Below are 24,427 nucleotides of genomic sequence, written 5' to 3'. Positions count from 1 at the left end.
AAACAAAGGAAACTACTGGAGTTTTTTGAGGATGTAACTAGTAGAGTAGATAAGGGAGACCAGTGGATGTGGTGTACTTGGATTTTCAGAAGGACTTTGATAAAGTCCCACATAAGAGGTTAGTGTGCAAAATTAAAGCACATGGGATTGGGGGTAATATACTAGCATGGATTGAAAATTGGTTAACAGACAGGAAACAGAGAGTAGGAATAAATGGGTCTTTTTCGGGGTGGCAGGCGGTGACTAGTGGGGTACCGCAGGGATCAGTGCTTGGGCCCCAGCTATTCACAATATATATCAATGATTTGGATGAGGGAACCAAATGTAATATTTCCAAGTTTGTTGATGATACGAAACTAGGTGGGATTGTGAGTTGTGAGGAGGATGCAAAGAGGCTTCAAGGCGATTTAGACAAGTTGAGTGAGTGGGCAAATACATGGCAGATGCAGTATAACATGGATAAATGTGAAGTTATCCACTTCGGTAGGAAAAACAGAAAGGCAGAGTATTATTTAAATGGTGATAGATTGGGAAATGTTGATGTACAGAGGGACCTGGGTGTTCTTGTACACCAGTCACTGAAAGCAAAAATGCAAGTGCAGCAAGCAGTTAGGAAGGCAAATGATATGTTGGCCTTCGTTGCAAGAGGATTTGAGTACAGGAGCAAGGATGTCTTACTACAGTTATACAGGGCCTTGGTGAGACCACACCTGGAGTACTATGTGCAGTTTTGTCTCCTTGCCTAAGAAAGGATATACTTGCCATAGAGGGAGTGTTCACCAGACTGCTTCCTGGGATGGCAGGACTGCCGTATTAGGAGAGATTGGGTCGACTAGGCCTGTATTCACTAGAGTTTAGAAGAATGAGAGGGGATCTCATTGAAACGTATAAAATTCTGACAGGGCTAGACAGACTGGATGCAGGGAGGGTGTTTCCCCTGGCTGGGGAGTCTAGAACGAGGGGTCACAGTCTCAGGATACGGGGTAGGACATTTAGGACTGAGATGAGGAGAAATTTCTTCATTCAGAGGGTGGTGAACCTGTGAAATTCTCTACCACAGAAGGCTGTGGAAGCCAAGTCACTGAATATATATATATTTAAGAAGATAGATAGATAGATTTCTAGACACTGATACGCTTATCAATTACTCCATAAAAGGCGATGAATTAGGAAAGTAATGAAAAGGTTTTTATTAACTAAAGAACAGAGCATGCCTCGCATGGACGACTGGTTCCAAGAAGGAAGTGGGTTGCCGGGCAGCCACCTTTATACCAGGTCATGTAGGCGGAGCCAGCTGAGGCATGCATTGGTACACAGTGAGTAGCAAGAGGTAACAATGTGCAATAACGATAACAGTAGTGAACAACAATGAAAACAATAACAGTGGTTTACCACAGACACAAAAGGCATCAAGGGGTATGGGGAGAGAGCGGGAATATGGTATTGAGATAGAGGATCAGCCATTTCATACTGAATGGCGGAGCAGGCTCGAAGGGCCGAATGGCCTACTCTTGTGCCTATTTTTCTATGTTCTATGTTTCTAATGCTGCAGATCAGGCGTCAAGTGAACGTTTCACACTCACTGACGTCGTGGTCTCGTTGATTCAAATCCCTCCAGTGATCATGTTTACCGGTAGCGCTACTGGCCCTCGCAAAATGGTGCCTGCCACAGGATCCGCCACCAGCTGGCGGAAGAGTGCCGGCCGGCGTTTTCTCGACATTTCATGCGTTAACGGGTGGTACAAACCACCCGAATATTTAGCCCGTAAAATTTTAAGAGCTTACTCACTTTCTTGATTGCTGTCTGTGAAAGTAAGGCCTAGAAATTCCCTACTTTACCGCCACCAGTTACCGCCGGTTCCCTTGAAAAAAAGGCGGCATTCACTCTAACGCCCTTCTTTGTCGCAGGACTCGGCAGCCGTCATTTTGGTAAGAGCCTTAGCACTGCCAATAGCAGCACTGGCTCTGGATATGCAAATATGGAGAGCGTGACGTCAGTCAGCGTCTAACGACGACTTAACATCACGCTCTGCAAACTTGGACCTTTGCGCTAAGTTTAGTCAGCAGACTGACAGAGACGCTGTCAGAACTTCTTAAAGGGACACACATCTTCTCGCGCTAGAAAATGAAGAGACAGGCTTATTCTTCCCATCTCTCTTTGCCCTGCTCCTCCCTTTTTATTTTTTCCTTACTGAATATCATCTTGCATTTAGTCTAGGCCGGAGTAAGATCAGTTAATCAGGATGTATGATTCAAACAGGTCACATTGGGTGAGCTCAGTAATTAGGACAGGTGGAATTAAATGAAAGAATTGATTCTTGATTTATTTCAGGAAAAAAGAGTATTCCCAAGATTTAGTTCAGAACTTGTTTTTCTTTGTAGACCATCCAGATGTGTAGGTGTGAACTGCCGAAATTCCCCTATCCAAGTCAAATTAATTTGACTGTCAGGCGCTTATGATATACAAACATGCAACAATCCGATTTGTAATTCCGCATTGGGCTATTTGAGCGACCCGAATAAATGAAGTTTTTTTATTGAAGGAAAAATGTTTGAGGTGTTCAGAACATCGATTATCTGGTTTAATTTATTACCGTGTGTGTATAATTAGCAACTAGGTAGAGGCAAGAAGCTGTTACTAGGGTGTCTGTATTGGCTCGCGTGCAAGTATTATGTAATTATTCTGGACGTGACATTTTAATGCTGAATTTTAGAGAATATGCTCGCTCCATCACCAAGACCGCCTACTTTCAGCTCCGTAACATCGCCCAACTCCGCCCCTGCCTCAGCTCATCTGCTGTTGAAGCCCTCATCCATACCTTTGTTACCTCTGGACTTGACTATTCCAATGCTCTCCTAGCCAACCTCCCACGTTTACCCTCCCTAAACCGGAGGTCAACCAAAGCTCTGCTGCCCATGTTCTAACTCGCACCAAGTCCTGTTCACCCATTATGCTTGTGCTCACTGACCTACATTGGCTCCCGGTCCAGCAACGCCTCGATTTTAAAATTCTCATCCTTGTTTTCAAATCCTTCCATGGCCTCGCCCCTCCCTATCTCTGTAACCTTCCCCAGTCCTACAACCAACCTTCCGGTTAAGCTGTGTGGCTGCACAACGGTCTGCAAGTCCTGCACAGGCCGCTCACCAGCTTTTCCTTGCATGAAAATTTGAATGGGCCGCACAGCCAGTTAACAGGACCGCGCACAAAACCGAGATCTCTGCACTCTTCCAATTCTGGGCTCTTGCGCAACTCCGATTTTAATCACTCCACCATTGGCCACCTGGCCTTCAGCTGCCTAGGCTCTAATCTATAGAATTCCCTCCTTAAACCTTTCCGCCTCGCTACCTCTCTATTCTCCTTTAAGATGCTCCTTCAAACCTACTTCTTTGGTCAAGCTTTTGGTCATCTGTCCTAATATCTCCTTATGTGGCACGGTGCTAAATGTTGTTGGATAACGCTCCTGTGACGCACCTTGGGATATTTTGCTATGTTAAAGGTGCTATATAAATGCAAGTTGTTGTTGTTGTTTAGCCATTTTTAAAAAAAGAAAATAAATGTAGACCATTATAGTTTTGCATTGTGCAGTAATGGTACTTAAGTGTTCAAAAGCAGGACCTCAAAGGTAGTAATTTCCGGATTACTCCCGGTGCCACATGCTAGTAAGTACAGGAATAGGAGGATAGAACAGATGAATGCGTGGCTGGAGAGATAGTGCAGGAGGGAAGGCTTTAGATTCCTGAGGCATTGGGACCGTTTCTGGGGAAGGTGGGACCTGTACAAGCCGGACGGGTTACACCTCAACAGAGCTGGGATCAATATTCTCGTGGGGAGGTTTGCTAGTGCTCTTGGGGAGGGTTTAAACTAGCTTGGCAGGGGGATGGGCACCAGCATACAGGAGTAGAAAAGAGGAATAAGGTGCATAAAAGAGTGAGAGTGTTGGATAGTACTAGAGAAGAAAGTCGTACTAGAGGCGGGAGTAGTACCATATTCGATAGGAGCAGACTAAGAAAGACTACGAAAAATTCAAAAATGGGTTTAGAATGCATGTACGTAAATGCACAAAGTGTGGTGAATAAGGTTGGTGAGCTACAAGCACAATTAGCCGTGTGGCAATAACGGAAACGTGGCTTAAAAACGGTGAGGACTGGGCACTTAAGATTCCAGGGTACAAGGTGTTCAGAAAAGATAGGGAAGGATAGAGCGGGGGAATGGGACTGACTGGATTGCTCTACAGAGAGACGGCACGGACTCGCTGGGCCGAATGGCCTCCTTCTGTGCCGTTATGACTATGAAAAGGTTTTAGGTAAGTTTGCATTTAAGCTTTTGGACTGGATTCTTTATATTTTATTGAAGTAGTGGTTTGGTGCAATACATGTTAAAAGTTTTTTTAAATATGCAGGGAGTGACGCATGCAAGGCCTCGGATGGTAAAGAAAGGCCTCTGAGAAGAAAGAAAATGCTGGAAATACTCAGCAGGTCAGGCAGCATCCTTGGAGAAAGAAACAGAGTTCACGTCTCAGGTCGAGATGCTGCCTGACCTGCAGAGCATTTCCAGCATTTTCTGCTTTTATTTCAGATTTACAGCAGCTGCTCACAGAGGGAAGAGGAAGACGCGGAAGAGGAGGAAGCAGAAGAGGCGGAAGCCGAAGGACGGATGCAACCCAGACAGCCCCTTTCTGGCCAGGATGGAATGATCCGCCTGCGGTAGCAGTGACCACAACCACAATTCCCCTTTCAAGATTTGTCCCAAACATTCCCTCTGTTACCACAATGCTGAAATAAAAGCCACCACAAAGCAAACTTTCCAATCCAACTTTATCCATATATCCATCCAATATGACATCAAGAAATCAACTAATCACCCTTATGCATTTGACGTAATAAAACTCAGTACGCACTTGGTTTGAGCATAAAGCAAGGCTTTAATCAACTTGTTTCAGAACATGGAAGTCTAGTTGTATCCACTACCTCCTTGTCTTTACAAAGTGTCCCTGGCAAGCTGGGGCCAACGGCCGAGTATTTATACTCCTTGGACGGCGCCACCAGCTGGCCGTCCAGTGTTATTTCATAGGTAGTTTCTCGATGATGAGATTTATGACATTCTCCCTGCCTAAAAGATTTGGAAATCCGACGACTTCCTCTTAACGGATTAAGCGGACCACGAATAGCCGCAGTCTTTTAGATTTTTGTTTATGGCCAGAAGGCACGTCTCCCCAGACCGTGTCTTGGTCCCTGGGCTGCTTGATCCATGCTGGTGGATCGACAGGGCCCGTGTTGCTCTGATCAACCCGAGGGAGGCTGGGGAGATCGTGACTCCGGGTGCGGGTCCCTACAGGCGCAGAACTGGCTTCGTCCCGTTGGTTAGCCGGAGATTGACCGGCATCCTGGCCCGGGGTGGCCATCCCACGGGGAGCGCTCGGCTCCCCGAGCGGATCCGGCGGGGCAGCCGGCAGATCCCTCGATGTCCCAGGTAGGGCGTCATCCTCGGGGGAGCACAGAGAGTCGGCCTCATCCCCGCGGGTCCCTCCATCAGTCGGGTCCGCGGAACCGGCCAGACAGGGAGCCAGGTCCCGGAGCGAGACGGTGGACTCCCGGCCATCCGGGTACTGCACGTGGGGTTGACGTCTGTAAGTTCTACCTCGTCAACTAGAGGATCGGTTTTTGACGATCGGACGAATCTTCGGAGCAGCACGGGGCCAGGAGCTGCCAACCATGACGGTAGAGACGTCCCATGGGTGGAGCGACGCTGGAAACTGAAGAATCGCTCGTGAGGTGTGACATTGGTAGAAGTAGAAAGGAGAGACCTGATGGAATGCAATGTGTCAGGGAGCATAGTTTCCCACTGCTGGTCTGGTAGATTGCGTAACCTCAGCGCAAGACGAACAGCGTTCCAAATGATAGCGTTGTATCTCTCAACCTGTCCGTTACCGATGGGATGGTACGGTGTCATTTTACTTGTGGCGATTCCCCATTGGGAGAGATAACTTTTGAGTTCGCTTGACATGAAGGAGGGACCCCGATCAGAGTGGATGAAATTGGCCGTACCCCAAAGGGAAAAGACTTGATCAAGGCATTTCATCACTGTGGAAGTAAGCATATTGGGACAGGGGACAGGGGAAAGCAAAGGGAAAGCGTGAATATTCGTCCACCATAGTCAGTAAGTAGGTGTTTCGCGTTGAGGAAGGCAATGGCCCTTTAAAGTCAATGCTGAGTCGCTGCACAGGCTCCATAGCGTGTATGAGCGAGCCATCCGATGGACGGAAGAATTGCGGTTTTAACTCCGCACAAATTTTACAGGAGGAGCACGTTCTTTTCACATCTTCCGTAGAAAATGGGAGATTTTTAGATCGCACAAAGTACAACATACGGGTAACGCCAGGATGGCATAAGTCAGTATGAAGATCCGCCAAAGTCGAAGTTGACATAGAAGAGCAGAATGCCCGCGTGAGGGTATCCGGGGCCACATTCTCTTTGCCGGGTTGATAATGTATGGTGTATCCAAAGGCAGCCAATTCCATCCTCCAGAGTTGTATTTTGTTATTCTTGATCTTAGTGCGTTTCCGGTTATCCAGCATAAAGGCCACGGAGCGCTGATCGGTTATAAGTGTGAAATGGCGACGAGCGAGAAAATGACTCTATTTACGTACCGCTTCGATGATGGCTGTAGCCTCCTTCTCGACAGGAGGATAATGGAGCTCGCTAACCTGCAAAGTTCTGGACAGAAATGCAACAGGTCAACCACCTTGATTCAAGGTAGCAGAGATCGCCACATCCAATGCATCGCACTCCACCATGAAAGGAAGATTTTCATCAATGGAACGAAGCGTGGCTTTTTCCAGTTGTTGCTTGAGGAGGTTGAAAGCTGAAATAGCCGCTGCCTCCAATGGAAATGACTTTGCGTGAAGCAGGGGCTGGATCTTGTCGGAAAAGTGGGGTATCCATTTCGCATAATAGGCGAACATGCTGAGTGCCCGATGAAGAGAGCCGAGATTCGTAGGGGGAGGGAGCTCCTGAAGCGGACGAAGTCGCTCCGGATCCGGTTTGATGACACCGTTGCCCACCCAGTAGCCAAGGATGTTGACTGATGGTACTGATTTCACAGATTTGAACTCATTTAAGGTTAAATTGCGACGACGGAGAACGTCAACAAATTTCTGGAGATTGGCATCATGCTCCTTCTGGTCATGACCAGCAATGGTGATATTATCCAGATATGGAAAAGTGTCCGTTAAGTTCTCCTGTTTGACTAAGCTATCCATTGCCCATTGAAAGACAGCCACCCCATTGGGGACCCCAAATGGAAGGTGACAAAACTGGTAAAGCTGACCATGGGCCTCAAAGGCCGTATACTTTTTGTCAGAGTCCTTCAATGGTACTTGATGATATGCGCTCTTTAAATCAAAAGTTGAAAATACCTTGTAGTTGGCAAGGTTATTGACCATGTCATCGATGCATGGTAGTGGGTAGGCATCCAGGTCGGTGTACTGGTTAATAGTTTGCGAGTAATCGATGCAAAGACGTTTCTTGTGTTGCGTCAGAGGATTTTTAACAATGACGGCTTGAGCCCGCCAGGAAGATGAACATGGCTCAATGATACCGTCAGCTAGAAGGCGAGAGATTTCTGCCTTGATAAAGGCTCGATCATCTTGGCTGAAACGTCGTGATTTAGTGACTATGGGCTTACATCGGGGGGAAAGATTGGCAAACAAGGAGGGCTCGTCGAGCAAAGCCGCCGAAAGCACACAAAACGGTACTTTGGAAATAGTAAGCTCCAGCTTTGACCCTCCAAACTCGAAAGTGAGTCTTTTGTGTTGTTTCTGGAAATCCTGCCCCAGGAGCGCATCACTGCATAGGTTCTTGAGCACCCCGAGCCGGGTGGAGAAATAAGTGCGGCCATTGAGAATAAGGTCGACAAGACAAAAGCCGGAAGAATTGGTGGTCAGTGTCATCAGAGCCATTGCAATTTCCCTGTCCGAGGGGTAAATACGCAGTTTTAACTTACTGACAGTCCGCTCACTAATGAAGCTGTCAGAGCTGCATGAGTCGATTAGTGCACTCAAAATGTGTCCATTTATCAAAACCTTCGTGGCTGCATGGGACAAACTTTGGGGAAAAACAGCTGTGATGGGAGGAGGGGCAGTTTTACCCTTGACAGCTGTAACCTTAGTAGTGGTTCTTGGGGGAGGAGCAGTTTTATAGATTGCAGCTGTAAACTTAGTAGTGGCTCTTGGGGGAGGAGCAGTTTTATAGATAGTAGCTGCAAAACTAACAGGAGCTCTCAAATGGTATACCTTAGGAAAGTGGCCTTTCTTACTAACAGCGGCTCTTGACTGGCATACCTTAGAAAAGTGACCTTTCTTGCTGCAATGATTGCAGGTCGTGTTACGAGCAGGGCAAAATTTCTTATAATGGAACGCTCTTCCACAAAAGAAACACTTCCTTCCAGATTGCCAAGATGCCGCTAGGGCGGGGTCGTCATCCGTGTAGGTTTCTAGGGTAGGGTTGTCATCAGCCGGGTTGGAGTCATCATCCGTGAGGGCTTCCGCCCGAGGCCTATTGAAAGAGTCACTAAAAGAGATAGCAGCAGCTCATGCACGTGGTAAAAGATAGGTGTCTGCATTCCTCTTTGCTAAGTCCAGAGAACATGCCTGGTCATAGGCAGCCTGTAACTTGAGAGTTTTATTCTCCAACAGACGCTGACGTATGAAGGGAGACGCAATCCCATTAATAGAGGAATCACAAATTAACTCCTCCTGGTACTGCTCAGCTGTAACAGCTTTAAGATTACAATCCTTGTTGAGCCTGTGAAGTTTCTGAAGGTATTCGTCAAGTGATTCCCCGGGTTGTTGTCGAGTTGTGGCCAGTAGATGCCGAGATAAAATTTCATTTGGGGACTTGACATATAGCTGCTGTAGTATTTGGATAGCGGCATCATAGTCTACACAGTCTTCGATATAATCAAACACATGAGGGGATACGTAATTAGCAAGTATTTCTAATTTATCAGGAACATTTTCACCATGCACCCTGAGGAAGTTGCTAAAAGTACGATACCAGTGTTTCCATACCTTAGCAGCTATAAGTGAATTCGGGTCCAGGTCAAGACAGGCGGGGCTGAGTAGTTTCTCCAAGATGGATCGATTACTTGTCTGAGTTCCCTTCTACGGTTCGAGTCATAGCTGGCTGTTCCCGAAATCACCCAAAGCGTGGAGTCGATATTAAGTTGATTAAATTGACGTAATAAAACTCACTACGCACTTGGTTTGAGCATAAAGCAAGGCTTTAATCAACTTATTTCAGAACATGGAAGTCTAGTTGCATCCACTAGCTCCCTGTCTTTACAAAATGTCTCTGGCAAGCTGGGGCCAACGCCCGAGTATTTATACTCCTTGGACGGCGCCACCAGCTGGCCGTCCAGTGTTATTTCATAGGTAGTTTCTCGATGATGAGATTTATGACAGCATTCCCTTACTGACTGTCTTGTGTGTGCCTTTCCCTATGCTACTGATGTCCCACAGTGCTACCCCAGAGCTGCAGCATGGCTGGTGGAAGGCTGCTGACTTTCAGTGGGGGACATTGCAGATGGCCTTGCAGGATGACCTTGAAGAGCTGGTGGGCGGGAGTGTGAAATCGAATGACGGTGTTTCTTCTTCATCTACTTCTTCACTCTCCTCTACCTCTTCTTGGTCAACCATTGGCTAAGCAGGCTGCGTTTCTTGGGTGTGTGAAATGAGGGAGGAACAAGGGTGGAATTGTGGTGGCAAGAGTTGTATGCGAGAAGGAGGATAACGGAGGGATCATAGAAATTTATGGCACAGAAGGAGGCCATTCGACCCATTGGGGTCGATTTTTGTGGAGCTGTCACGCGGGGTTTCAGACGTGTGGGGGGGGGGGGGGGGAAATCCCGATTTTGGGGGTCCCGACACCATCCCGCCCAAAACCCCGCTCCACGCAACTTTCAGAGGCAGCGGGTACCCGCCCCGCCCCACACTGGGACCCGCCGAAACCAGGCGGGAAGGGATTAGTGCCAATTAACTGCCTGTTAACAGGTAGTTAACAGGCAGTTTTTAGCCTAATCCCTATTTTGAGGGGTTTCGTGTGGGTTTCCCGACGGCTCCAAATCACGCCAGGTTAGAGCAGGCGGGCCGTCAGGTTGAAGGAGTTGGAGGGGTCGCGATGTCGGCGCTCAGGTGAATGATGGGTGCATGAGTGCAAAGGTAAGTGTGTTTGGTGTGTCTAAAGTGTGTAAAGAACTTTTACTTACCTGCACAGCCTTTCTTCCTGTAGCCGTCGGGAGCCCATCACTCAGCCGGCACTTAAAGCTGAACGGCTGTGATCTGTGAAAAGTGACAGCCTTCAGCTTTGAGTGCTGCTGAGAGTTCTAACTGAGTCTGTGCAGAAGGACTCATGTCAGAACTCAGACTGTCAGTGTTTCACAGCTTGAAACAGCTGTGAAACACTGATATTTCATCTGTCAAGAACTCTTGACAGATGAAATTGCAGTCTGTGACGTCACCTGTTGCCGGGTGGCCCTTAATTGGCCTGCTGAGCCCGCTGGGCGGGCTCAACAAGGTCAATCAAGGGAAAATCGCACGGATTGGCCGGACGTCGATGTAGGCGGGACTAAAACCCGAAAGTTGTAGTCCCGCCTTCTTCCCGACAGCTTCGGGAAAATCGACCCCATCGTGTTTGTGCCGGCTGAAAAAGAGCTATCCAGCCTAATCCCACTATTGAGCCTTGTAGGTTACGGTACTTCAAGTGCATATCCAAGTACTTTTTCAATGTGATGAGCGCGTCTGCCTCTACCACCCTTTCAGGCAGCGAGTTCCAGGCCCCCACCACCCTCTGGGTGAAAAAAGTTCTCCTTAGCTCCCCTCTAATCCTTCTAACAATTACTTTAAATCTATGCCCCCTGGTTATTGACCTCTCTGCTAAGGGAAATAGGTCCTTCCTATCCACTCTATCTAGGCCCCTCATAATTTTATACACCTCAATCATGTCTCCCCTCAGCCTCCTCTGCTCCAAAGAAAACAACCACAGCCTATCCAATCTTTCCTCATAGCTAAAATTCTCCAGTCCTGGCAACATCCTCGTAAATCTCCTCTTTTTTCATTTGTTTATGGGATGTGGGCGTCACTGACAAGGCCAGCATTTATTGCCCATCTCCAATTGCCTTGAGAAGGTGGTGGTGTGCCGCCTTCTTGAACTGCTGCAGTCCGTGTGGGGAAGGTACACCCACAATGCTGTTAGGTAGGGAGTTCCAGGATTTTGACACAGCGACGATGATGCATCGGTGATATACTTCTAAGTCAGGATGGTGTGTGACTTGGCGGGAAACTTGGGGGTGGTGGTGTTTCCATGTGCCTGCTTCCCATGTCCTTCTAAGTGGAAGAGGTCGCGGGTTTGGGAGGTGCTGCCGAAGAAGCCTTGGCGAGTTGCTGCAGTGCATCTTGTACATGGTACACACTGCAACCACAGTGCACCGGTGGTGGAGGGAGTGAATGTTTAAGGTGGTAGATGGGGTGCCAATCAAGCGGGCTGTTTTGTCCTGGATGGTGTCGAGCTTCTCGAGTGTTGTTGGAGCTGCACTCATCCAGGCAAGTGGGGAGTATTCCATCACACTCATTACTTATGCCTTGTAGATGGTGGAAAGGCTTTGGGGAGTCAGGAGGTGAGACACTCGCCACAGAATACCTAGCCTCTGACCTGCTCTTGTTGCCACAGTATTTATGTGGCTGGTCCAGTTAAGTTTCTGGTCAATGGTGACCCCCAGGATGTTAATGGTGGGGGAATCGGGGATGGTAATGCTGTTGAATGTCAAGGGGCGGTGGTTAGACTCTCGCTTGTTGGAGGTGGTCATTGCCTGGCACTTCTGTCGCGCGAATGTTACCTGCCACTTATCAGCCCAAGCCTGAACGTCGTCCAGGTCTTGTTGCATGCGGGCATGGACTGCTTCATTATCTGAGAAGTTGTGAATGGCGCTGAACACTGTGCCGTCATCAGCAAACATCCCCATTTCTGACCTTATGTTGGAGGGAAGGTCATTGATGAAGCAGCTGAAGATGGTTGGGCCTAGGACACCGCCCTGAGGAACTACTGCAGCGATATCTTGGGGCTGAGATGATTGACCTTCAACCACCACAACCATCTTCCTTTGTGCTAGGTATGACTCCAGCCAGTGGAGAGATTTCCCCCCGATTCCCATTAACGTAAGTTTTATTAGGGCTCCTTGATGCCACACTCGGTCAAATGCTGCCTTGATGTCAAGGGCAGTCATTCTCACCTCACCTCTGGAATTCAGCTCCTTTGTCCATGTTTAGACCAAGGCTGTAATGAGGTTGGGAGCTGAGTGGTCTTGCCGGAACCCAAATTGGGCATCAGCGAGCAGGTTATTGGTGAGTAAGTGCCACTTGATAGCACTGTCGATGATACCTTCCATCACTTTGCTGATGATTGAGAGTAGACTGATGAGGCGGTAATCGGCCGGATTGGATTTGTCCTGCTTTTTTGTGGGCAGGACATAGCTGGGCAGTTTTCCACATTGTCGGATAGTGTTGTAGCTGTACTGGAACAGCTTGGCTAGAGGCGCAGCTTGTTCTGGAGCATGAACCTTCAGCACGATAGCCGGGATGTTGTCGGGGCCCATAGCCTTTGCTGTATCCAGTGCGCTCAGCCGTTTCTTGATATCATGTGGAGTGAATCGAATTGGCTGAAGACTGGCTTCTGTGATGGTGGGGACCTCAGGAGTAGGCCGATATGGGATCATCCACTCAGCACTTCCGGCCGAAGATGGTTGCAAACGCTTCAGCCTTGTCCTGTGCACTCACATGCTGGGCTCCACCATCATTGAGGATGGGGATATTCATGGAGTCTCCTTCTCCCGTTAGTTGTTTAATGGTCCACCACCATTCACGACTGGATGTGGCAGGACTGCAGAGCTTTGATCTGATCCGTTGATTGTGGGATCGCTTAGCCCTGTCTATAGCATGCTGCTTCTGCTTTTTAGCATGCATGTAGTCCTATGTTGCAGCATCCCCAGGTTGGCACCTCACTTTGCTGATGATTGAGAGTAATCTGATGTAGACAGGCACCTCATTTTTAGGTACGCCTGGTGTTGCTCCTGGCATGCTCTTCTACACTCCTTATTCAACCAGGGTTGGTCCCCTGGCTTGATGGTAATGGTAGAGTGAGGGATATGCCGGGCCATGAGGTTACAGATTGTGGAGGAATACAATTCTGCTGCTGCTGACAACCCACAGCACCTCATGGATACCCAGTTTTGAGCTGCTAGATCTGTTCTGAATCTATCCCATTTACCACGGTGGTAGTGCCACACAACACGATGGAGGGTGTCCTCAGTGTGAAGACGGGACTTCGTCTCCACAATGACTGTACAGTGGTCACTGCTACCAATACTGTCATGGACAGATGCATCTATGACAGCTAGATTGGTGAGGACGAGGTCAAGTAGGTTTTTCCCTCGTGTTGGTTCTCTCTCCACCTGTCGCAGGCCCAGACTGGCAGCTATGTCCTTCAGGACTCGGCCAGCTCGGTCAGTAGTGGTGCTACTGAGCCACTCTTGGTGATGGACATTGAAGTCCCCCAGCCAGAGTACATTCTGTGCCTTTGCTACTCTCAGTGCTTCTTCCAAGTGGTGTTCAACATGGAGGAGTACTGATTCATCAGCTGAGGGAGGGTGGTAGGTGGTAATCAGCAGGAGGTTCCCTTGCCCATGCTTGACCTGAAGCCATGAAACTTCATGGGGTCCGGAGTCAATATTGAGGGCTCCCAGGGCCACTCCTTCCCGACTGTATACTACTATGCCGCCACCCCTGGTGGGTCTGTCCTGCTGGTGGGACAGGACATACCCAGGGATGGTGATGGAGGAATTTGGGACACTGGCTGAAAGGTATGATTCTGTGAGTATGACTATGTCAGGCTGTTGCTTGACTAGTCTGTGGGACAGCGCTCCCAATTTTGGCACAAGTCCCCAGATGTTGGTGAGGAGGACTTTGCAGGGTCGACTGGGCTGGGTGTGCCGTCGCTGTGTCCGGTGCCGAGGTCGATGCCAGGTGATCCATCCAGTTTCAATCTTATTAGTGTGTTTCCTAGCGATTGGTTACAACTGAATGGCTTGCTATGCCATTTCAGAGGGCAGTTTAGAGTCAACCACATTGCTGTGGGTTTGGAGTCACATATAAGCCAGACCAGGTAAGGATGGCAGATTTCCTTCCCTAAAGGACAGTAGTGAACCAGATGGGTTTTTATGACAATCCGATAGTTTCATGGTTACCATTACTGATACTAGCTTTTTATTCCAGATTTATTTAATTACAGGAAACTTTGTTATATCCAGCACCGACGGGACCGAGCTGTTGCCGATCTATCAAAACTGCCGGACATACAAAGTTAATGTTGAAGCATACGGAGGTTTTCATCTCCGTATCTGACAACAAACACTGTTGCTTAGCAACAGCTTGTAAACACTCAGCCCGTACCTTGGAAGCGTCTCTGTAGCTTAGCAACAGCTTCAGAGAGACTTTCCAGAGCCCGACTGTTGAAAACAAAGCCACGAGAAGAAAAAAAACTAACAAAACTATTATGTCTGTGTGTAATTGAGACACGGACTGCAGGAGTTGGTTACAACAGGTGTTTACTGAGTGGAGACAAAACTGGAACTACTATGCAAAGTTACTACACAGGCTTATATACAGGGGTGGTCACTACTGGTACTGCAGTATACAGGGGCTGCAGAATATAGTTCCTTCTGCAAAGTACATACACTACAATTCCTCCCCTTTTAGCTAAACAGTACATAACATTCGATTAATAATTCAATAACATATTTACAATTACAGTTGCTAGATACATTAGCTGAAGTTAAGCAATTATAAGTTCAGTCTTCTCAGTCTTTGAGGAGGCTTCCTGATTCTGTCTGGATAACGCCTCTTTGGGGTATCAGGTTCTTCTGTCAAAGTTGATTCGGGATCAACGTCGTTGTTTGGTTCGTCTGCTTCCAATATCACCGATTCTGAGGTAGATGCAATTGGTACTTCGGTTTCATCACCAGGTGTATCGGATCATGGTGTAGATTTGACGTTTTCCAGTGACTCTAGAATCTGGTCAGCATGGCGTCTTACAATGCTCTCTCCAACATCCACGGTATACATTAGAGGTCCTTGCCGTGTGCAGATCATTCCTGGCTGCCATTTCTCTGTGCGGTAGTCCCGGGCCAAAACTGGTTGACCTATCTTAAAACTCCTGGTCGGCCTTTCATTCATATTCTGAAACTGCCTGTTCTCCACATCTCTTCTGATGTTTGGCTTAACCAAATCCAAGCGGCATCTTAGTCTTCGATTGAAGAACATCATGGCTGGAGTTTGGTTGGTAACCGCATGTGTCGCATTCCGGTAGGCAAACAAGAAGTTATCCACCTTGTGTTGTAGGGGTATGTCTTCATTACACATTGCCTTGATAGCCTTCTTGAATGTTTGAATGAACCTCTCAGCCAATCCACTGGTGGCTGGATGATATGGGGCGGATGTGTAATGCTTAACACCATTGTTCTTTAAGAACCTCCGGAACTCTTCAGACACAAACTGTGGTCCATTGTCAGAGCAAATCTGCTCAGGCAGCCCATTTCTGGTGAATATGGTTCGTAAGACTGTGATGGTTTTTTCTGTGGTGGTTGAGGACATTTTTATTACCTCTGGCCACTTTGAATGTGCATCCACCGCAATTAAAAGGTGGAGGGGCTTGTGGTGGGGCGTTTTGGACCTTCTGGCATCCTGTACAGCTCTTGGTCATCTCTTCGATTTCTCTATCGATTCCCGGCCACCACACAAACGCTCTGGCTAAGTTCTTCATTTTTACCCCTCCCAGATGACCCTCATGAAGCTCATTGAGCACTCTATCCTTCAATTTGGGTGGAATTACTACTCTGGATCCACACATCAAGGTTCCTCGGCACACTGACAGCTGTTCTCTTCTCGGCGAGAATGCTGGCAACAGTGGTTCGCCATGTGCTGACCATCCCTTCACCGTTAAATCATAGACCCTGGAGAGTGTCGGGTCATTTCGGGTTTCCTTTTCTATGTTTGCATTCGTCACAGGTAGACATTCGACTATGGTCGAGTGGATTATCTCCACAGGATCCACTGCAGGTGCTTCTTCCACCGTTGGCAACGGTAGGCGCGACAATCCATCAGCATTCCCATGCTGTTTAGTTCCTTTGTACTCGATGTCATATTGGTGTGCCCCTCGGAAAAGGGACTACCTCTGTAGCCGTTGTGCTGTCATTATCGGGACGCCCTTCTGAGGGTTGAAAATGGAGACAAGAGGTTGATGATCAGTTAGTAGAGTAAATTTCTGACCGTGCAGGTAGTGATTGAACGTCTTCACCCCCCACACCAGGCTGAGGGCCTCTCTGTCAATCTGGGCGTAGTTACGCTCGGCTGAAGTTAACGAGCGTGACGCAAAAGCTATCGGCCTCTCTGAACCATCAAGGAGTTTATGTGACAGTACCGCTCCAATGCCGTAGGGAGACGCATCACACGCCAGTCTTATCGGTAGTGATGGGTTGTAGTGAGCCAATACTTCTCTTGAAGTGATTAGGTCTTTACTCTTCTGAAAAGCCCGCTTACATTCATCGCTCCATTTCCATGCTACTCCAGTTTGTAGTAGGGCGTTCAGTGGGTGCAGAATTGTGGACAAATTCGGCAAAAACTTATGGTAGTAATTCACCAATCCTAGGAATGACCTCAGTTGCGATACATTTTCAGGCGCTGGAGCCTTAACTACCGCTTCAATTTTGTCAGGGGACTTATGTAACCCCTCTTCGTCAATCACGTGGCCACAATACGATATCTGTTTCTTAAAAAACTCGCACTTGGGGCGATTGGCTCGTAGCCTGTGTTCCCTTAGTCTAGTGAGCACCTGCTCTAGGTTGGCAAGGTGTTCACTGTCATTTTCACCTGTCACTAGGATGTCGTCCAAGTAACACTGAGTCCCCGGAATCCCTTGCAGGACTTGTTCCATCGCTGTTTGCCATATCGCCGGAGCTGATGCTACTCCGAATGCCAGTCGATTATACTGGTAAAGACCTTTCTGAGTGTTTATCGTGAGATACTTCCTAGAGGATTCTTCAACCTCCATCTGCAAATATGCTTGTGCTAGGTCAATTTTTGTAAAACGCTTCCCTCCAGATAGTGAGGCGAAAATATCTTCTACTGTACTGTGTGAAGGACTGGGTTCACCATCACCTTGAAGTTCCCACAAATGTGAACCTTCCTTGGCTCCTCAGACTTATTGTTTAACGTTTTTTTCATGACAGGAACGATGGGTGTCGCCCACTCGCTCCAGTCTCCCTTAGATAACACGCCTGCATTCTCCAGATTCTCCAGCTCTGCCTCAACGGCTGGGCGAATTGCATACGGTACCGGTCTTGCTTTGAAAAACTTGGGAATTGCATTCTCTTCTATTTTTATTGAGGCGGTTACGCCTTTAAGAGTTCCCAGTTCTTGTTGAAATACCTCTTTAGCGTTAGCTAAGATTTTTGACAATCGTCCAGGTGTGACGTCGTCATCCTTTTTACCAGCCACCGTCAGTGCCTGAATGGAGTGCCAGTCTAAACTTATCTTTCTGATCCATTCACGTCCCAATAACGGTGGTCCACCATCTTGCAGTATGTACAGATACTATTTCTGTATTTCTTTGCCGTTGTATTCGACAGGCACCCTTATTTTCCCTCTGGGGTATACTTTCTGCCCCGTATACGTCTTCAAGACAATGGATGTCTCTTTCAAGGGTATGTGTGAGAATAGCCGCTCGTAGTCTCGTTGATTCATGACGGTCAGGGCTGATCCTGTATCAAATTCCATTTTGACTTGGGACCCTGCTATCGTGAGGGTGACCCAAATGGTTCGGTGATCCTCTTTCGCGATTACGTTGTGAAGTTTGAGACAGCTTAGTCTCTTGTTCCCGGATTCACTATCGCTCTTCTGGTCTACGGAACTACTGTCCGTCATCTTTTGTACTTTCCTGTACTGTTCCTTAGTAGCCTTTTTGTTGTCGTTAGTCTTCTTTCCAGACCTGCAAACTCGTGCAATGTGTCCCATCTTTCCGCATTGCCTGCATATTTTGTCCTTGGACCAGCAGTCCTTCTGGTCATGGGTTGTTCTGCCGCAGCGATAACATTTTTCAAATCCCGTGTCATTTCATGGGTGCCGTATTCCTGTGGCTTTTGCTGTATTTCCGCAGCTCCCCTTGTTGCTGCTTCGTACGATACTGCCAAGCTGAAAGCCTTATCCAGCGTCAGCTCTTTCTCTGAGAGTAACCTCTTCTGGGTTCCTTCACTCAGGAGTCCACAGACAAATTTGTCCCGTAGAGTATCTGTCAGTCCTGCTCCGAACTGGCAGTGCTTTGATAGCTTGCGTAGCTCCGTAAGGTAATCAGCATTGCTCTCATCTTTATGCTGATTTCTCTTGTGGAATTTAAACCTTTCTGCTATCAGCAGCGGTGTAGGATTTAGGTGTTCCTGTAGGATATCAACAATTTCGTTAAAACTCTTCTCCATCGGTTTGACTGGAGTGATCAGGTTCCGCAATAGGCCGTACGTTCTTGCGCCCATTAAGTTTAGTAGTACCGATGCCTTTTTCTCATCGGCTACTTCGTTTGCTTTGCAATATACTTCGACTTTTTCCACATACGTGGTCTTCTATTGCATTATCGAAGGCAGTGATATTGCCCGTCTTCGGCATCTTGGAAATCTAAGATGGCGCCTCCCGCGCTTTGCCTTCTTCCCCGATTGAACAAAATGGCGCCTCCCGCGCTTTGCCTTCTTCCCTGCCGGATTAAGATGGTGCCTCCCGCGCTTTCTGTCTTCTCTGCTGCTGCTAGCGCTGTTGCTGGCGTTTTTATGCCTTGATGGCGATGCCCTATGGTCTTCGCGCACTTCCCCCCTGCCCTGCAGCAAACGGCGCACTCCGCGGTCCCCGTGGCAAACTGCAGCTCCTCACGGCTTTCTGCGCTTCTAATTTCTTTTATTTTCCCGTCGTCAGAGCAAACCCTACGGGACACTTTCCTCCCTCTTCTCGGGTCTGTACGCTGCCCAGCTTCGTAGCACCGGCCGCGCCCTGTGCGCGCCACCCTCTCTCTCCTCTTCCCGACAACGCTGCTCGGCCCCGTTGAAAAGCCACCCGATCGAGCTCTAGCCCGCCGCAGCCCAGGAAGGATCAGTGTACTACCTGCCACCAGCCCGATTAGCTGGAACACCATAGACAGGATAACCAAGCCGCGCTCTCGACAGCCTCTCCTGCAAATCTTCAAATCCGATGAATCAGAGGCGGTTGCCCACGGTCGACGCTCGTTTCTTCTGTTTGTTTTTTTTTCTTTCTTCCTTCTGGCCTCGGCCTCTGACAACTTCGCTTCAGGGATGGATCCCCATGAGGTGGTGCAGACTGTAGGTAAGTTCGGATCTGCTCGTCGCCAGTATTATTATGTCCGTGTGTAATTGAGACACGGATTGCAGGAGTTGGTTACAACAGGTGTTTACTGAGTGGAGACAAAACTGGAACTACTATGCAAAGTTACTACACAGGCTTATATACAGGGGTGGTCACTACTGGTACTGCAGTATATAGGGGCTGCAGAATATAGTTCCTTCTGCAAAGTACATACACTACAAAAACGGCTCCTGATTTCTGCCGGTAGATCGAGGTTTCCGGACATACAACCTCCGGATAAACCAAAGTTTCCTGTAACTGAATTTAAATTCACGTCTCTGGATCATTAGTCCATGCCTCTGGATTGCTAGCCCAGTGACATTACCACTATCCTCTGTACCCTCTCTAGTGCAATCACATCTTTCCTGTAATGTGGTGACCAGAACTATACACAGTATTCTAGCTGTGGCCTAACTTGCATTTTATACAGTTCAAGCATTACCTCCCTGCTCATATATTCTATGCCTTGACTAATAAAGGAAAGTATCCCGTATGCCTTCTTAACCACCTTATCTACCTGTCCTACTACCTTCAGGGATCTGTGGACATGCTCTCCAAGGTCCCTCTGTCCCACTACACTTCTCAGTATCCTATCATTTATTGTGTATACCCTTGCCTTGTTAGCCCTCCCCAAATGCATTACCTCATACTTCTCCAGATTGAATTCCATTTGCCACTTTTCTGCCTACCTGACCAGTCCATTGATATCTTCCTGCAGCCTACAGCTTTCTTCCTCACTACATAAAGCTAGGCTGACACTCCAGTGCAGTGCTGAGGGAACACTGTACTGTCGGAGGTGCCATCTTTCGGATGAGACATTAAATCTGCTTTCTCAGGTGGACATAAAAGATCACATGGCACTATTTCGAAAGAGAGCAAGAGAGTTATCCCTGGTGTCCTGGCCAATATTTATCCCTCAACCAACATAACAAAAACAGATTATCTGTTCATTATCACATTGCTGTTTGTGGGAACTTGCTGTGCGCAAATTGGCTGCCACATTTCCCACATTACAACAGTGACTCCACTTCAAAAATACTTAATTGACTGGAAAACACTTTGAGACATCCGGCAGTCGTGAAAGGCGCTATATAAATGCAAGTCTTTCTTTCTTCTTTCTTACCCTCTATACCCTCTCTATGAGGATACCAGCATCTTGTATCCTTTCAGGCTCGCCGCTGGCCAAGGGCTCAGCCATGCCCCTGCCAAGAATGGCCAGCACCGTCTCCTCCAAGGAGGAGAGGTGAAGCTAGGAACGGGAGGTGTGCCTCGTATTTGGTACAGATTGTTGGTAGTGAGCGATTGGTTGGGGTGGGGGGGGGGGGCGGTGGGCAGGAGAGTCATGAATTGAGAAATGTGTGAGGTAGTGGTGCAGTTAGTAGCAGACGGCTTTTGAAGATGCATTCACTGACCTTGACCACTGGTCTGAGGTCATGAAGCTACTTTGGGCACTGGAGCCAGGTCGTGGGGGCAACACTGCTGGCAGTGACGGCCTTGATGATCTGGTCCCACATCCTTCTTTCTGGAGGGCCTCTTGACCCCTGTGGGTAAAGGACCTCTCTTGCAATGTTGACTCCCTGCACGAAGCCGGAGTGCTGTGTCCGAGACCCTGGGTGCCCTTTCTCCAACTTGCTGAGCCATTTGTGTTAGTGCTGAAGCACTTTTACTTTTTTTTTAGGTGCGGAAGGCAATTCAGCAAGAGTTGAAGACTCCCATTCGGGAATTCTTTGCAATGTTAATTTTTTTTTTTTAGAAGACAGTTGAGCTGGAAGGGCTAAAAACTGCCTATTTTTAAATGACTTTTTTTTTCATTTTAGAAGGCAGTTCCCCTTTAAGGGACTGCACTGCTTTGTAAAATGACAGCCTTGCTTTAAGAGAAGGCGTTTCTTGCTGCAAGGACACTACGCCCACACTACATTGGGCCTCTTGCTGGGACTACCGTCATGAAAACAGCCTTGCACGGTATGTTTAGTGCTGGGGTAATGCTAATTAGCAACCAGCGCCAATATCCCGGTTCTGCCAGCGCCATTATTTTCGGCAGCTGTTAGCTCTGGCCCGCAGTGGCACCAGCAGGTTTTTAGCACTTTCCAATGTCTAGGTCTAAGTTCCTACCCCTTATTTTAATGTCAGCATCACAATTTTGTACAAATACAAATGAGAAGATATTAGTTATTGGTAAAATTCTTATCACCAGTATAATATTAAATATACAAGAGTTTGTTAAAGAATTTTTCAGGGCAATATGCTGCAATGGCTTTGTTCTGAAGCATTCATAGGAATATTATCCAGTGTCTACTTAAGCTTAAAAAGTTTTAGAAGCTAACCTTAGAGCAGTAAAATTCTTGAGTAAGGCCATCTACGCACCACAAAACTTGAAGTTTTGTTTAGCCTCAGTCTCTATAACCCGCACTGCTCCATTGAAAGCAGTGAGCGCGTGAGGGACTGAAGGACAGAGTGTGGAACTGAGATTACGACAGAATATCAGGTTTCTGTGTATTATTTCATAAACACTACTAAGATGACGTCCCCTATTAGATCATCAGGGTAACTTTTAAAATTTAGATATATGGAGGAGCAAGGATGAGAATTTTTCTCCATAAATATTGTAGATCTCATACTGAAAGATTCAATGGAATGGAGATAAACTGTAATTAATGCTATTCAAAGATTTTTTTTTAAATACCATCTTCAAATTTACACTATATGTATGGAAATCTGTCGGTAACCATTTTACAATATTTCCTCAGCAATCTAAGTTAACATTAATGGAAATATCAAATTGGATCTGAAATGAAAATAAAACTTTATGAAAAACAAAGCATAAAAAATGTTAATGGTTTTAAATTATAGGCAGTGCTGGGAGTGATTCATAAAAATGGTGACGCCTTCTTCAAGTAAAGTATTCTGATTTTATCCAGTAAGTGGCAGTATCTGCTGCCTACTTTTGTAATATAACAGAACAGGAGGATCACATTTCCTTTGAGCACCCTGTAAACTGATCAACAGCAGAACAATGCACGAACTGACCTCTATAAAGTCCAAATAAGCCTTCATATCGCAGAACTTTCCTGAAGCAATCAAAGCTGTTATGGTACATAACCTCTTCCACAAATGCTCCCGTGGAACGCTGGTTCTGCATACGAGTTTTCACCAGGTCAACTGGATAGACAGAAGCGGCACCAATGGCTGTAGAGGAAAGAAGCGATAAAGTTATTTTAAAATGTGCAACAATGGAGACAAGGGAAGAGACACTAATCTACTCCCTCAATGGAAATCACACTCATCAATTAGGTTCTTTTTATCTGGCAACTTTATCTAGTTACAAAGAGAGATGTCATAGGCAGTTTTAATTAAAAATGTATCAGAATAACTCTAACTCATTATTAACCTGTCTCTTCAGAAGCCAGTCTGGAGCCAAGAGAGACAGAAATACCACCTCTGATCAGTGGCAGGTACAAAAGCACTTATATAAAGGTTCCCATGATATGATCTCCCAGCAACACACTGAAGAATCAGCTCCAAAGGAAGGCAGTGATGTGATTTTTTAAATCTTATACAGAAATTGTTTATGCAGTGGGGAAAGAAAATGTATACCAACTAACCTCCAGCAAATGCGCCGAGAATAAATCTGTACGCTGACTCTGCCACATAGATCAGAATAGATGGAGACGTGTCACTTATGGCCAGCTTTAAAAAAAAATCAGAAATCTGAGAAGGCAACAATCTACAAGGTTTACTGACTTCATTACTCATCACAAGTGCCAAATGTTAAGCTACTGTACTGCAACAAAGAATGAATGGATCTGTTCTGACTTAAGGGAAAGGGTGTTGGATGTCACAATGTGTACCTAATCCCTGATAAAGCAACAAATCAAATCATTTAAGAAAACAGTTTAAAATGTCTCTCGATATCCTCAGGGCATATAGTAGAAACCACATCAAGCAGTTTAATGCAAAAAGGATGAGATTATATTTGCTTTATACCTGAAGACTAAGCAGTGCCCAGTTGGAACAACCTGGGTTTTCTATTGCTCCCCACTACATAAGGTTTCATATTAAAAAATACTTTTGATAAAAGTACAGCCTGATATTCCTCTGACTTGCAGTTTGCATCCAATTTTTGGGCACAATTGACAGAATAAATGGGCACAGAACATTATGTTCATTTTGCCCCACTTTTGAATGGCCCCGCTGTTTCCTCTGGCTCAAAGTTTCAATGCGCCGAATCAAGTATTGCCATTTAAATGGAGTTTAAATTGCATTTTGAGAATGTCAATAGCATGTGCCCCAGCTTTCGGTTGCAGGTCATGTGCAAGTCAGATGTAAGCTGCCTCAATAAAGGTGGGCACAAAGGAGAGAGAAGCTGCATTTCTGAGATCACTCTTTGTACTGGAGTAGGCAGAAAGCATTGGACCTTTTGCTTTGGATGCTGGGCTGTGGAGTACTGAACAACTCTCCCTGACATCAGAATAGGTGTCCCATTAGGCAACCCATCATATTTGGTTCATGAGGACGAAGATGGTGAAGTCATGCATAAAACTCGTCTTGATGATAACCAGTGCAGATACCACATGTTAATAAAGACACCTTCCAGTCCTTACCCTGCCGACCACATTGTGTGCGAAGGCTAAGGTTCACCAGGGAGGTGGTGCAGGAACTTTGTAATGGGTAGCATGCTGAATTGGAGCCATGGTGCAAGGCCGGCATCTATTTGTCTGTCAAGATGAAGGTGTCTTGAATGTCTTTGACTCGGGGAGGCTCCGGGGGCTATACGTACAGCAATAGCCAGTCTGCTGTCCTGAGGTGCATTCACCAAGTCACAAATACATTGTTTGCCAGAGCTGGGGAATTCATTGCCAATTCTGTGGATCCCAAGAATCAGCAGGCTTGTACATTAGGATTCTTTCAAATAGCCGGCATTCCAA

At 47.0% G+C, this 24,427-nt stretch overlaps 1 protein-coding gene across 1 annotated transcript in view; it reads right to left on the bottom strand.

Annotated features, from left to right (window-relative positions):
• The window catches only part of slc25a13 (solute carrier family 25 member 13), a 230,527-nt gene that overhangs the window by 107,928 nt on the left and 98,172 nt on the right, over positions 1–24,427 (bottom strand). The window contains exons 7-8 of the mRNA XM_085988330.1: positions 23,105–23,189; positions 22,530–22,688 (exon numbers count right to left, since the gene is read on the bottom strand). Of these exons, the coding sequence (XP_085844456.1) occupies positions 22,530–22,688; positions 23,105–23,189 (244 nt within the window). The remainder of the gene's footprint in view (positions 1–22,529; positions 22,689–23,104; positions 23,190–24,427) is intronic.

The sequence above is a fragment of the Somniosus microcephalus genome, chromosome 5, assembly GCF_052327205.1.
Source record: "Somniosus microcephalus isolate GS21.2 chromosome 5, FLI_Smic_1.0, whole genome shotgun sequence".
NCBI lineage: Eukaryota > Metazoa > Chordata > Chondrichthyes > Squaliformes > Somniosidae > Somniosus > Somniosus microcephalus.
The sequence above is the reverse complement of the archived record's forward strand: the minus strand, read 5'-3'. Positions and strand labels throughout refer to the sequence as shown.